The 16,115-nt window shown below is 34.3% G+C and overlaps 1 protein-coding gene across 2 annotated transcripts in view; it reads left to right on the top strand.

The window, feature by feature from the left end:
• The first annotated feature begins 1,627 nt into the window (after nt 1–1,627).
• LOC138331883 (uncharacterized) overlaps nt 1,628–16,115 on the top strand; it is a 34,251-nt gene continuing 19,763 nt past the window's right edge. Inside the window, exon 1 of one of the 2 annotated variants that reach the window (XM_069279740.1) lies at nt 1,628–1,858. In XM_069279740.1, the coding sequence (XP_069135841.1) occupies nt 1,830–1,858 (29 nt within the window). In that variant the 5' untranslated portion in view covers nt 1,628–1,829. Of the gene's footprint in view, nt 1,859–13,207; nt 13,964–16,115 lie in introns of those variants that run through there. The other variant, XM_069279753.1, reaches the window with a different exon arrangement.

The following is a 16,115-nucleotide window of genomic DNA, read 5'->3' as shown; positions in this document are numbered from 1 at the left end:
GGGTTTTAAAATTTTGAAACCTTGATCTTTATTCGTTGATGCAGAATATGTAAAATACACCATTAAAATAGTTTGTAAAGTCTTGTCAAGCAGAATACACGAATTTGTTTTGTAAAGTATAAATTACAAATTCGTTTCGTAATTTAAACGTTATGGAAAACTTCAACACAAAGAAATGATTGCAGAAAAGCACAATTTCCAAATCACTTCTCACTCACGAATAACTCTAATTATATTGATAATATAATGTGGTTACTCTCGTTTTGTATGTTCCAATAATACTTCCATACACTACGTCGCCCATAATGGAAGATATATAGGTACAATATATATATACTGATCACGTAACATGTCATGAATACAAGTGTTCAATCTGTCTACGCTACATCAGTTTGTTTGAGGTTGGTTTTGTTTGTTATTATAGGTCTAACCTTTTATTAACAACCGAGGCCATTTAAGGACGGCTCCCATGTGTCCAATGTGCTATTGTGTATAGAAGTGTGCATGTTTTTGGAGGCTATCTGTGTCAGGCTTGCTGCCGATGACAACGAACAGGCACACCTTACCCGGTCACATTATACTGACAACAGAAAACCAATCGTCCCATTCCCGTTATGCTTAGCGATAAGCAAGAGCAGTAACTACCACTTTTATAAACTATGGTGTGTCTCGGCTAGGGGACGGAACTTACAGAACATAGAGTCTATCTCGCAGGGACTAGCACTCTACTGAAGTGAGGCGGTGTCCAGGGATATTTTAGGAAGAAGAAAGTCACTTAGGAAGAAGAGAAAGTATAAGATTCTAAATTAAGTCGCCTTCTACATTTAGATATAGAAGCTCGCCATTATGTTGCACAGGTTTGCTCGATTATGATGCTTGTATTGTACTTAACAGAAGTTTAGAATAAGACTTTTACGACGGAACACATGAACATGTTTAACGTGACAACAATGGATTTGTTGTGGAAATGTCAAGGACGGTCAAAAACGAAATTAAAAAATCATTTGAGAGATGAACTTTTCCTATGAATGTGTTGTCGCCTAAAGGCGATTTCAAATTGATATTTGATGCTTGATAAAAATGAACAGATGTAGGAATTTTACTGTATTGGAAATAAATCCTTTGAAAACTTATTTGTTGTTAGTCATTTTTGTTTTCACTTTCTTGCTTTAGTAAATAATTGATACATCGTGCAATGAGAAAAAAAAATATTAAAAAAATGTTATACATGGATTCACAACTACGCATAAGTGTGTTTTACAGATTTACAGAAGACTTACATATAATTGGTATACATTGATACTTCGTGGGTTCCGTATTAATGTGATGATTACAGGTGTAATCTATACTGGTAATAGGGCATTATCTGTGACGTCACGATATCCGACACCCTCTACCATCGCTAATGTCGCTTAAGTATTGAACGACCTTTTAAATTCCATGAGTGTAGTGAAATACATTTTAATTGAAATCTGCTCGTGCGACCAAAGCTTTCGTTTCTGATATTCACAAAAGACTGAATCGATCACCAAGTGGAAATGAGGCATCTCGCGCTTGTCCAACAAAAGGGGTCCATATAATGCTAAACCCGTTTATTAATAAAGAGTTTTGTAAACGACATTTAAACAATAATACAAAAATATGTATAGGACATGAGAGCTGGTCTAGACGTGAGGTGGTGTGTTGTCTGTCAATACGAGGTGTTTATGCCAGTGGAGTGATATACTATTATATGTTTATCCCACCTCGGATGGGATAATGCTATTGTAGCCTGGTCCCTATCTGGTCCTGGAATAATCAGGATACTGACACTTCCATCGCAGACCACCATGGAGCGAATCGAAGTTGATCTAATGACGTAAGTATAGATAAAACAAACTGTTATTTGATAAACTTATACCTTGTGATAATGAAACGATATCAAAATCACCCGAATTGATTCAAATTGCATTCCCATAGAAGACATTACCTTAACACTGTCCACATACAAAACTGACTGATGCTATGATATTTGTATATGCGTGTATATCATACACGTTGAACTCTGTCATAACTATAACAAATAAAAAGGTTTTAATAAAGCATACTAAATTTGGAAAAAGAATAGTAAGAACAAAAAAGAACATTTATGTTATCACAATTAGTCTTCATAATTAAGATAAAATTGCTTGATGTAAGTGTTCAAATTATCACAGTATTATCAATGTTCGTAGCTCAGTGTTGCTAAGTAAACATCGTGGCATGTGGTCCCAGATATTGAGTTTTCTACACACGCATTGTTCTGAATTTCATAATTGATTGACAACTTGCTTGTATTGTAGTCAAAATTGAAATTTATTCAATGAAATGTTCGTTTTTAAACTTAGCTTCGGACTTTATTACATCTGGTAATCTTCCCTGTACCAGGTACATAGGGGACCAAAGCAGGTAATATACATAATCAGTCACAGCTAGAACAAAGTCAATAGGTATTATGCCGCTTAACATTTTAAAATATTTCACAAAAAACACAATTGTATATTTTTGCTATGTTTAACAATACTCATTATTGTGGCTGTATACAATAGAATAATGAAAAACAATAACAAACTATTAGGAAGGGTGTTAATGCCGAACACAATAGTTTTACGACAAACCTAGATAGGGACACAATAATGAAAACAAAGGTAGCTTCGGAACTGGTTGTTAGACACGAAGATATCTAAAACCTGAAAGTAAACATAATGAGTATTACTCTAGATGATAAATGGGTCATCATCTGTCGGTCATTGATTGGAAAATCTATTGTTGCGTGACCGTTTCTTGTAGAATATATAAACAAGTGTGTGAAGAAATATAGGAAATGGTACATGTATGTGCCGAAATCAAGTCCACTGAAGCACCAGGCCATATCAAGTACATTGTATGTCTTCTTATGTAACTAAGATCTTTAATTGATAACGAGCTGAAGCCGTATGATCAATTACAGTGGTGTGTTTTTCCACATACCTGTACTTTAATTAGCTGTTTTTGTTGATGTATTTTAGAGTTTGACGAAAACGGTTTAAATATTCTTTCCATAAAGTATAGAAAGTTATAACAATAGTTTCAACCCACTATTAATATCACGAATGCTAATATAGAGATTTATTTGTGGTGTGAATTTCCGTTTAGTAATATCATCGTCATGCTAGGACCATTATATTGCATAGGATGTCAGCGTGGAAATGAGTTGTTTCCCCATTTAGAGTTCATGGACTTTTAGTCAATGTACTTTTCATTTGTCTTGGGATAATCATGTACAGGTATGTTGGTCTGTTCCAATAAATGTCTTCTACATGTAATACAGGCGAGTAGTTAAGGTATCCCGTCATATTACCAAATACCATCTAACGTCGATTACTTTAGCTTCCTCCACCTTCTAAACCTGTCATGTATCTAAAACGTCCGGTCTGTTAATAAGGCATTACTGAGGCAGACATTGTTTCGATCGATTTTGAACTTGATCAAAACACTCAGCATCTGGCCGAAATAAAATCACGTAATATTTTTAAAACCCGAATCATCACTTCAGTGCCTTTTACCGATCAAATCAATCAATCGAATATTGCTTTCACTGTTTTGTTGGAATGTTTGCTTCAGAAGAGAAAAATTTGGATCCCACTGTATACTGAAAAATACTGAGTATTGTAAAATAATTTAATCATGTAAACTCTCAAGATTACGCACAAATATTGCCAAGGCAATGTCACCATGTCTCGATTCTCGACGCGGACTCGTAATAAAGTCTTTAATTCTATGCGACCATAATAGTGCTCAAAGGAAAAATATGACCCTTTGATATTTCACAACTCTGTGTTTAAGTTTTGTTTCTATACAAATATAGAAATTTATGCTGGGTACTTATTGTAAATGTTTGATAGTGCGGGTACTTATTGTCAGTATGTGTTACTACATGTATTTATTGTCAGTATTTGTAAGTGCGAGTAATTATTGTCAATATGTGATAGTGCGGGTACTAATTGTCTATATGCGATAGTGCGATTACTAATTGTCAATATGTGTTTGTGCGATTACTTATTGTCAGTATTTGTTAGTGCGAGTAATTGTTGTCAGTAGTTGTTAGTTCGAGTACTTATTGTCAATATGAGATAGTGCGGTTACTAATTGTCAGTATTTGTTAGTGCGAGTAATTATTGTCAGTATTTGTTAGTGCGAGTACTTATGTTCAATATGAGATAGTGCGGGTACTTATTGTCAATATGTGATAGTGCGGGTACTTATTGTCTATATGCGATAGTGCGGTTACTAATTGTCAATATGTGTTAGTGCGGTTACTTATTGTCAGTATTTGTTAGTGCGAGTAATTGTTGTCAGTAGTTGTTAGTGCGAGTAATTATTGTCAATATGTGATAGTGCGGGTACTAATTGTCTATATGCGATAGTGCGGTTACTAATTGTCAATATGTGTTAGTGTGGTTACTTATTGTCAGTATTTGTTAGTGCGAGTAATTGTTGTCAGTAGTTGTTAGTGCGAGTACTTATTGTCAATATGAGATAGTGCGGTTACTAATTGTCAGTATTTGTTAGTGCGAGTAATTTTTGTCAGTATTTGTTAGTGCGAGTACTTATGTTCAATATGAGATAGTGCGGGTACTTATTGTCAATATGTGATAGTGCGGGTACTTATTGTCAATATGTGATAATGCGGGTACTTATTGTCAACATGTGATAGTGCGGGTACTTATTGTCAATATGTGCTAGTGCGGGTACTTATTGTCAATATGTGATAGTGCGGGTACTTATTGTCAATATGTGATAGTACGGGTACTAATTATTGTCAATATGTGATAGTGCGGGTACTTATTGTCTATATGCGATAGTGCGGTTACTAATTGTCAATATGTGTTAGTGCGGTTACTTATTGTCAGTATTTGTTAGTGCGAGTAATTGTTGTCAGTAGTTGTTAGTGCGAGTAATTATTGTCAATATGTGATAGTGCGGGTACTAATTGTCTATATGCGATAGTGCGGTTACTAATTGTCAATATGTGTTAGTGTGGTTACTTATTGTCAGTATTTGTTAGTGCGAGTAATTGTTGTCAGTAGTTGTTAGTGCGAGTACTTATTGTCAATATGAGATAGTGCGGTTACTAATTGTCAGTATTTGTTAGTGCGAGTAATTATTGTCAGTATTTGTTAGTGCGAGTACTTATGTTCAATATGAGATAGTGCGGGTACTTATTGTCAATATGTGATAGTGCGGATACTTATTGTCAATGTGATATGTGACTTGGGGGTACTTATTGTCAACATGTGATAGTGCGGGTACTTATTGTCAATATGTGCTAGTGCGGGTACTTATTGTCAATATGTGATAGTGCGGGTACTTATTGTCAATATGTGATAGTACGGGTACTAATTATTGTCAATATGTTTAAGTGCGGGTACTTATTGTCAGAAAGTGATGGTACGGGTACTAATTGTCAATATGCGATAGTGCGGGTACTTATTGTCAATACGCGATAGTGCGGGTACTAATTGTCAATATGTGTTAGTGCGAGTAATTATTGTCAGTATTTATTAGTGCGAGTACTTATTGTCAATATGAGATAGTGCGGTTATTAATTGTCAGTATTTGTTAGTTCGAGTAATTATATTGTCAGTATTTGTTAGTGCGAGTACTTATGTTCAACATGAGATAGTGCGGGTACTTATTGTCAATATGTGATAGTGCGGGTACTTATTGTCAATATGTGATAATGCGGGTACTTATTGTCAATATGTGATAGTGCGGGTACTTATTGTCAATATGTGATAGTGCGGTTACTTATTGTCAATATGTGATAATGTGGGTACTTATTGTCAATATGTGATGGTACGGGTACTAATTGTCAATATGCGATAGTGCGGGTACTAATTGTCTATATGTGATAGTGCGGTTACTAATTGTCAATATGTGTAAGTGCGGTTACTTATTGTCAGTATTTGTTAGTGCGAGTAATTATTGTCAGCAAGTGATGGTGCGGGTACTTATTGTCAATATGCGATAGTGCGGGTACTTAATGTCAATACGCGATAGTGCGGGTACTAATTGTCAATATGTGTTAGTGCGAGTAATTATTGTCAGTATTTATTAGTGCAAGTACTTATTGTCAATATGAGATAGTGCGGGTACTAATTGTCTATATGCGATAGTGCGGTTACTAATTTTCAATATGTGTTAGTGTGGTTACTTATTGTCAGTATTTGTTAGTGCGAGTAATTGTTGTCAGTAGTTGTTAGTGCGAGTACTTATTGTCAATATGAGATAGTGCGGTTACTAATTGTCAGTATTTGTTAGTGCGAGTACTTATTGTCTATATGCGATAGTGCGGTTACTAATTGTCAATATGTGTTAGTGCGGTTACTTATTGTCAGTATTTGTTAGTGCGAGTAATTGTTGTCAGTAGTTGTTAGTGCGAGTAATTATTGTCAATATGTGATAGTGCGGGTACTAATTGTCTATATGCGATAGTGCGGTTACTAATTGTCAATATGTGTTAGTGTGGTTACTTATTGTCAGTATTTGTTAGTGCGAGTAATTGTTGTCAGTAGTTGTTAGTGCGAGTACTTATTGTCAATATGAGATAGTGCGGTTACTAATTGTCAGTATTTGTTAGTGCGAGTAATTTTTGTCAGTATTTGTTAGTGCGAGTACTTATGTTCAATATGAGATAGTGCGGGTACTTATTGTCAATATGTGATAGTGCGGGTACTTATTGTCAATATGTGATAATGCGGGTACTTATTGTCAACATGTGATAGTGCGGGTACTTATTGTCAATATGTGCTAGTGCGGGTACTTATTGTCAATATGTGATAGTGCGGGTACTTATTGTCAATATGTGATAATGCGGGTACTTATTGTCAATATGTGATAGTACGGGTACTAATTATTGTCAATATGTTTTAGTGCGGGTACTTATTGTCAGAAAGTGATGGTACGGGTACTAATTGTCAATATGCGATAGTGCGGGTACTTATTGTCAATACGCGATAGTGCGGGTACTAATTGTCAATATGTGTTAGTGCGAGTAATTATTGTCAGTATTTATTAGTGCGAGTACTTATTGTCAATATGAGATAGTGCGGTTATTAATTGTCAGTATTTGTTAGTTCGAGTAATTATTGTCAGTATTTGTTAGTGCGAGTACTTATGTTCAACATGAGATAGTGCGGGTACTTATTGTCAATATGTGATAGTGCGGGTACTTATTGTCAATATGTGATAATGCGGGTACTTATTGTCAATATGTGATAGTGCGGGTACTTATTGTCAATATGTGATAGTGCGGTTACTTATTGTCAATATGTGATAATGTGGGTACTTATTGTCAATATGTGATGGTACGGGTACTAATTGTCAATATGCGATAGTGCGGGTACTAATTGTCTATATGCGATAGTGCGGTTACTAATTGTCAATATGTGTAAGTGCGGTTACTTATTGTCAGTATTTGTTAGTGCGAGTAATTATTGTCAGCAAGTGATGGTGCGGGTACTTATTGTCAATATGCGATAGTGCGGGTACTTAATGTCAATACGCGATAGTGCGGGTACTAATTGTCAATATGTGTTAGTGCGAGTAATTATTGTCAGTATTTATTAGTGCAAGTACTTATTGTCAATATGAGATAGTGCGGGTACTAATTGTCTATATGCGATAGTGCGGTTACTAATTTTCAATATGTGTTAGTGTGGTTACTTATTGTCAGTATTTGTTAGTGCGAGTAATTGTTGTCAGTAGTTGTTAGTGCGAGTACTTATTGTCAATATGAGATAGTGCGGTTATTTATTGTCAGTATTTGTTAGTGCGAGTAATTATTGTCAGTATTTGTTAGTGCGAGTACTTATGTTCAATATGAGATAGTGCGGGTACTTATTGTCAATATGTGATAGTGCGGGTACTTATTGTCAATATGTGATAATGCGGGTACTTATTGTCAATATGTGATAGTGCGGGTACTTATTGTAAATATGTGCTAGTTCGGGTACTTATTGTCAATATGTGATAGTACGGGTACTAATTATTGTCAATATGGTTTAGTGCGGGTACTTATTGTCAGTATGTGAAGGTACGGGTACTTATTGTCAATATGTGTTAGTGCGGGTACTTATTGTCAATATATGATAAGATATTTCAGTCATAGATATACCGACATAGTTAAAAAGTATAGAGTTAAAAGCAATGTTTATGCATCTTCTTCCTATCTTTTTAGTTAGCCATTGTAGAAGATGGACACCTCGCTGTGATTTAAGTGGATGTGTGCGTATAGCATGAACCATATTGATATGGGATACTATTGTTTATTTCACTCAGTTTCCAATATTTAAAAACAATCGGATTGTTGTTTGATGATTATATAAGAAAATCAGCCTTGAGATGTGTGTAATGTAAACATGGAATTGATAGCTGGAAAAAACTGAAATTTTAATTTTTTTGCATACAATGATTATGACTTGATTATTATATTCTATAAAATTTGCAACTATTTATTATTATAACTGCCATCGACTTCGAACCGGATTTCAATGGGTACTAAGAAGCACGGGTTACTGAAAATAAATAGTAAATATTAACTAGATATCAAATTAAAAACAAAAAATATAACCGATTGCATTTAAAACACAACCATACCGGCACAATACGATCAATGTCTGGTGAGGAATTAACACAATATTCATTAGAATCCCTAAACGTCAGTAGGGATTATGTTTTTTGTGTTTTTCACGTTTAAATGTTTTATGTGAAGAGGGTTAGCGATTACTCTACATAGCAGTGTAATTAACTGTTGTGGGTATGAATCGCTGGTTTTAAAAGTAAAAAGATGTGATAGTGACTGTCAGTTGTAGGCATCTCGTTAAAGTCCTAATAATATACCCGTATATACACAGACGGGATGTATTTGTCTAGCTTACACGACAAGTAATAATGACATCAGTTCAATATACCGTTAGACCCATTCACCTATTACATGATATCATACCAGTCGTAACAGATCCAGCTCATTTAATGTATGATAAGCAGTGCGCTGACAAGCTATTTCCAACTCTATTCCATTTAATATTTAAATAGCAATTCCTTACTATATGGATTCTCAAATAATGAGTCAATCTCTCCACGCCTAGCAAGTCATATATTCATCAATAATAATAATTTCAATTGCATTATATCCACCAACCAAATACTCACCGCATCGTAAGTGCCTCGAATCAAATGGCATATACTTATTAGCTACCAGATCATTGAAAATACGCCCACTACATAGTAGAATTCCATTAATTAACATTACATGAACCTTCTCCCTCTCATTAAAAACACAAAATATAACGAAAGTAGAAAACAACAACATCAAAATCAACCATAAATTCACCAAGAAGCCAATTTAATGCTAATATTTCCGTTTTCTGTTACTTTTAAGCCAACATGTAATGTACACTGTAATCGCTATTACTAAATCAAATTCCTCGCTGTCTCTTCTTGTGACGTCATAAGTACCACCGACGTCATAAGAACCCACGACGTCATTCGCGGAAAAAATAATGTGTCCATGGAAATAAACACAAAATCATCAGTACACTTCAAACATATTAATCGAAATATTCTATCTTTAGGATAATTAACATTTAAAAAATCATAACAAAAAATATTGTTGCTAATAACAGAGTAAAAAGGTTTTCATTGTGGTAGCACGCAAGTACGCACAAAAATGCGCATCGCGTCATTACGTCATGACGTCGTTCAAAACGACGTCACAATACATTTTATACATATCACTACACCAACGGGAATTATAGGAGAATTATGATCTTATAAATTCGTTTTTTTGGTTGGTAAGTTGTAAGTTATATAGTGTGAATCCCGAGCAAATGGAAATATTGCGTATTACAAATTGTCATTCTTCACCAGGGGTAGTAGTCGACACCTCATCGTTGGTTAGGTGAGAGATGTCAGTCTCTAAAATTTATGACATCGGAATAATTATATGCTTCTTCAACAACTGGAATATAATTGCCTCAGTAGTTGAATGAATATCTTTAGTAAACACATCTAATTTTTGTACATACTTCATAACTGAGATGTGAAATCTAAAAGCAATACATCAAGGGATATGTAAAAGCACACCTGTACTTTTCAGACCTGGCACTGTCTACTGACATATGCAGGTAAAGAATCAAACCAAGAAATCAACATAAACACACTACTAGTTATCAGTATCATTCCATAGTCTCTAATTAGTCGTTTAGAAATGGACAAGCACTTTCCGTGTAAACAGAGGACGTCTTTGAAGCCAAAGAACAAGAGGTTTTACTTGTATGCACAGTCATGGGGTCCATCACAAAGGTTTCCGTGAAAAAAGATTTTTTTTGAAAACCATGTCTCTTATTTTGCATTTATATTTATTCAAAACCACAGTTAGGGTCAGTCATCAAAGCTGATATTATGGTCTATGCTGATAAGAAATAAATACTCTTACTGTATCTGTTTTTGATTTCAAAGAAATCTAGATTTTTGATATCTAGGCTGACAAACCCAACCGTTGTGCAGAATTTATAGACCAGTCGGGCACTAAATGTCAAGCATTTAAAACTTTAATGGTGTGCACTTTTCTTCATTTCACTTAATTTCTCTCGATTTCGAATGCTCGACAAACAAAAAGTTTGACACACGGGTGAACTGAAGGTCTCTTATAGATATACGAGTTCTTTAAAGCTTTGTTATTTAAATGCGGCATCTCTTGAAATAAACTGGAAAGCAAATGATTGCGCGTTAAAGTGCAAGTTTATAAGTTTATGGTTTGTATAGCAAATAAAGACTTCGTCATTTTATTATGGAGAAAGGTACCACAATGTTTCAAGTGAACACTTCATCATTATAAAATAGTCTTAAAATGCATCCCTTTATCACTCAAATAAAATGGGGAATCTTATTAAAGATTAAATGTCGTCATGGTTTTAAGCAATCTCTAAAATGTGCATGGTGATATCATGCTTATGGATCAGGAAGAAGGGAATTTAACCCATAAAAGAAGCTTTATTGAATACAAGATATAATATCACTGATAAAAGTATCTACATTAAGTTTAGTGTTTTATTTTAGTTTTCATGATCGGATGCCATGTTGTTTTATTTGTTTACACCCTATGCTAAGATAAGGTCTTTCAGGATATAGTCAGTAGATCTAAAAGTTGATGTAACTTTGATTACAGAACAGGAAGTAATTTCATTGTCAATTTCCGCATGACATGCAATTTAAAAATGACACTTATAATGAACTGTTTTATAGTACAGGCATATTTTGATGGCTAATAAATGCCAGAGAATGTCTTCTGGTTCAAGTTCGTAAACCCTCGTGTTGAAGAGGACAGCTGATTTTGACGCTAACTATCAATAATACTAAATGAATAAACTCTTCATATTCTAGATAAAGACATTGATACTATCTTAGATTATACTTGATATGTTTTCGTCATCATACAAACATTTATGTATGGAAATCTTTAAAAACGTTATACAAAAACAAATCCGACCTAATATAGCCGGAAACGGAAAATAAAAATGATGATAATGTTAAAAGGAAGTAGAAGCGACGATAAGACAAAGATCAGATACTATAATACTTTAAACCCTTTCCCTCCCCCTACCGACGACTTAATGATTGTTTTGTAACGTACAATAATTTGAAAATGTAGCGTGTACTATGCATATCGATCAATTTAGGATAAAATCACAAGCCATTATGTAAACATGTTTCTGGCAATAAATAATCTAAACCGGGAGAAAGGAGCGTTTGACTTTTGATGTAACCTTTTGATGAGATTGTCATGAAATAAGAGCATGTTGCTGACTAACTGTATGATACAGAGTACAGATAGGTAGTTTGGTTTGGTATTTCTATCTACAAAATTTCCCGGACAGTTAACTATTGTATTACGTCTTTGAAAATGTTGTTTCCTGGGGAATTCCATGGATTGTCATTCAATTCGAATTGAAATCGAGAATTGCATACAGAGTTATAGATATGACAAATATATCGATATTCGATAAATGAAACAGGAACACCTTTATATCAAATAAATCATCAACGTGTTTCTCTGAATGAAGAAATTCAACTTTTGGCACTTAGGGAAGCACCAAACTAGGTACATACCTTATCTCTTTTTCATAACCATGTAAAAACATTGGGTAGTTTGGCTTTGATTTGTGGATTTTGTTTTGTTATTGTTATCCAGCTTTCTCAGTATTGTCTCTTAATTTAAGGAACAGTCATGAAATACCTTGGTACCTTTGCACTTATGATAGCAACAACGTATATTCTATTTGCAATCAGTTTATGATCCTTGTGCAGAAGAAGGGAAATGTAATGCATTCTTTATACTTTGTCCCCTAATTTGGTAATGATTAACTGACTCCAAGTGTATGTTGAGATTCTAAGTGTGTATACACAACAGCTTCTTCATTTAGTCTTATTACGACGGAAGCAACTCTAAATTCATATAAATCTGACCAAGAAGTTTTAGTATTGTTTAAAGAACATAAATCACATTTGTAATTAGAATATGAAATACAGTATGATCTTAACTTTGTAATGAAGTCGAACATATAATAGTTATGTAACGTCTTCTACAAGAAAAAAATCAATCAATGCATTTATCGGAAAACATTCCTTCTTTCATAATATCCATGATGATGTTATTATTTTGTGACCTAAATTTACGTCATTTTCTCTGAATAATGTATGACGTTCGCTCCCAAACTTATTACCTCACAATTATTACCTACCCATCAGGGCCGATATCTGTCCCTGCCATGGTGAACACATTATTGAATACTGAATCATCATTTTTCTGGATTATCTACAACATATCGTTGCACAATCACATTGCTATATAATGCATATTCTAGATGTCATGTATATTTATACTCTATGAAAATACATGTGGTAAAACTTTGTACAGAAAATGGATATATTACTAACCTTACAAATACAATGTAAATCGTTACTTTCCATGCAGTACTGTTTATAATTGTTAATGACAGGGAAAAGTTTCGATTGGTTTATATATGAATTATTGTTTGTGTGTTGGACATGCTAAGAGCACCGTGTTTTCCCTTTAATCTACCGACTTGTGTATCGACAACAATAAAAGCGGGTAGATTTGTAAGCTATTGACCACTCAGGCTTTCCGCTAGGTGATCAAGTTTGCGTTCATGCTAATCTCCGAATTACAAGTATAGACGAAAAACACAATGGGGTCATATGTATACACCGGTTACGCTCTGTTGTTTAATGGTAGTTGAAGACTACTTTCAAAGGTTTTTGATAACGATGTAAAAATGTCATAGGAATGGAGATTGTGTCTTCGATGATTTTCGTCCAGGTAGTTTACTGACCTAAATGTGACCAATGAAGGATATGTATAGGTGTTATCTTGTCCAAAGGAAAAGCAAATCCGTTGGACATCTGTACGTACGAAGTGGATAGTGTGACTGAACGAAGGGCGAGTCATTTCATACAGCTTAGATAGAGAGGCATATTTTTTTGACGAAAATAACATCTATTAACATGTGATTTGAGTGTGTTTGGGACAGTCAGGACCGGAACAATATGTAGTGTGCATGTGAGATGAGAATCTAGTGTATAACTATCGGCTCTAACCAGTTTAAACAGTGCTATGTACATTTCACTTCACCTACTTAGACTGAACCTCAAGAAAACAGAAGTGGGAATAACATTAAAGTTACATTAAAACGAGGAGATAGTGGAACAATAACACAAGTGATAGCACTATAAAGAGGAGATTTTTACGCCAGGAAGTCTCAATTGAATCAGATGATCCTTTAAAGCGCTACCCGAGTAATATTCGGCCCATGCGAATTAGGCGTATTAAAACTATGCATTGGTAGAGGGATGGATGTTACCGGTCTCAATGCTAACACAGGTAAGATATTTTATATCTCGGAAAAAAGACAGATTACAGATAAGAACATGTTAATATATGTATTGTATATTATCCGGATCACATTTATTTCAATTTTTAATGACAGGCAATCCGGAAGACCCCATTTACAAAGAGGAATTAAAGACAGCATAAGGCCTTTGGCGAGGTTAATATCACACCATATATTAACCTTATCAAAGGTCCTTATTTTTCATATGTGACATTTCAAAACTGTTGAAATATTACATTACTTTCTATGATGCCACGAGTTGCCATAATGACCTTTCATCGTAAATTATTTGTAGATGATAAATATAGAGTATAAAAAGGTTTAGTATTTGTTGGACATGATAACTGATGTCTATGTTGATGAGTAAGACAAAACGTATAGTAGTTACAATGTCATATAAGCCGTAGTCTTTCCTAAAGTAATTAGCTGTACATTTGTCTGTAGCTATATAGATAACTGTGATTATTTTGGGTAATTTAAATAGGGAGAGCCTGGAATACAACAAGCATTGTGTCTGATTACCAGTAGTTGGTAAATCTATAACATACGTTCAATGAGACCAGACGGCAGACGTTACACGTCAGTTTTACTGTCAACAGTCGTTATTGATGCATTACAAGCTTACAGCAGACTCTGATTATGTAATATGTAAATTTATGTTGTATCATGCAAAATATTTACAGAAAGTGTTTAGCTTTCAATATTATCCGTTTATTAAACTTGTTCAAATGTGTGATTTAACTTTTTGCTCGTCCACTTTGCAATTATACCATATTCATAGCTATTTCACAGCGATTTAATCATTAATATGCAATTGCCATGAACCCATATAGCATTTGCTACTGCACTTAAAAAAAACTATAATTCTATTTTTCTTTGAAGTGTGACATCTCGATTACCATATTAAGTATCAAATGATAAGAACACAACATTGCATCTCTAGCTATACATTTTGTCCCGACCCTTGAAACGATGAGAATGGCGATTTTACTTATAGATCTATTGACGGATCACTTGCATTAAATCTACATTTGTGTAATCGTTACGTGGGAATCTATTCCGATGGTAATTCTAAGTTTCTTGTTTGTTTTGATTTTTGATTAATGACATAACAAGCGTTACCATCAATCATACAATACTATCCGAGGATGTTTGTCATTTGGAACTCTTCAGGAGCGATGATTCCCATAATTAAACTGCCATATAATGTTCACATGTTCGCAGCCATGCATTTAAGCTCCTCTTGGAGATTTGGTGTAGCCTGTTACGTGTTTCTCAGGCAATTATTTAACCATCGACGCCTACCTGACTGTAAGGAAACACTCACAAATCCATGTTTGGAGCTTTATGTATCGTCAAGATTTCATCTTAGATAATGGTCGTAATAAAAATAACACTTATCATGGTATGCTATAATATGTGTTTGTTGATAAATATCAGGAGCTATATTTGTATACTTGTTACAAACAATTTTTTTTTCAGTAGGAGTTCAATAATTAGCTTTGGTGACCTTTAAGTCGCCCATGGCAAAGATATAGCATTATGTTATTGGTACGAATTATCTGTTTTTGGTCGTTACTTTATACTGCACTATGGATTGGATGTCTGGAAAGCTTTAGCAGTTGTAGCGACCAAAGATGGTATATCAATATAGTTTTAGTATCTTATTTACATGTAGATCCTGGACTTGTTGACAGGGGTTACCTATTGACTTGATTCGGAGGTTTAAGCAAGAAAACAGTTCTATATCGATGCTTTACTAATTTTCCATAAAGTGAAACCACCATCTTGACTGAGATCAGATGCCGTTGTCATGACAACGTCAGTGAAACTATAATGATCACACGTTGCTGTAATTTACAGCCTGTTAAGCTAGTTCATACCATGAACAAGTGCAAAATGTACCATAAGGTGCGTTAACTATGAAAACGCAAAAGCACAGTAACAACATTTCAAACCTTGAAACTTTCCATTTCTTTCTTTAAAAAAAAATCCCTGTTTATATATTAAATCCTGTTACACTATTTTATAATGTTTAACATTGTTTCAACGCCCCATTTAACAATCGTGACTTGGGTTTCGTTATTGTTATTTCAGTGGTACTTGTTTTCTTGAGACTTTAAAGTCTTTTGTGTGTTTTCT

The sequence above is a fragment of the Argopecten irradians genome, chromosome 1 (genome assembly GCF_041381155.1).
Source record: "Argopecten irradians isolate NY chromosome 1, Ai_NY, whole genome shotgun sequence".
Classification (NCBI taxonomy): domain Eukaryota; kingdom Metazoa; phylum Mollusca; class Bivalvia; order Pectinida; family Pectinidae; genus Argopecten; species Argopecten irradians.
Note: the sequence above shows the minus strand (reverse complement) of the source record. Positions and strands in the feature narration are given on the sequence as shown.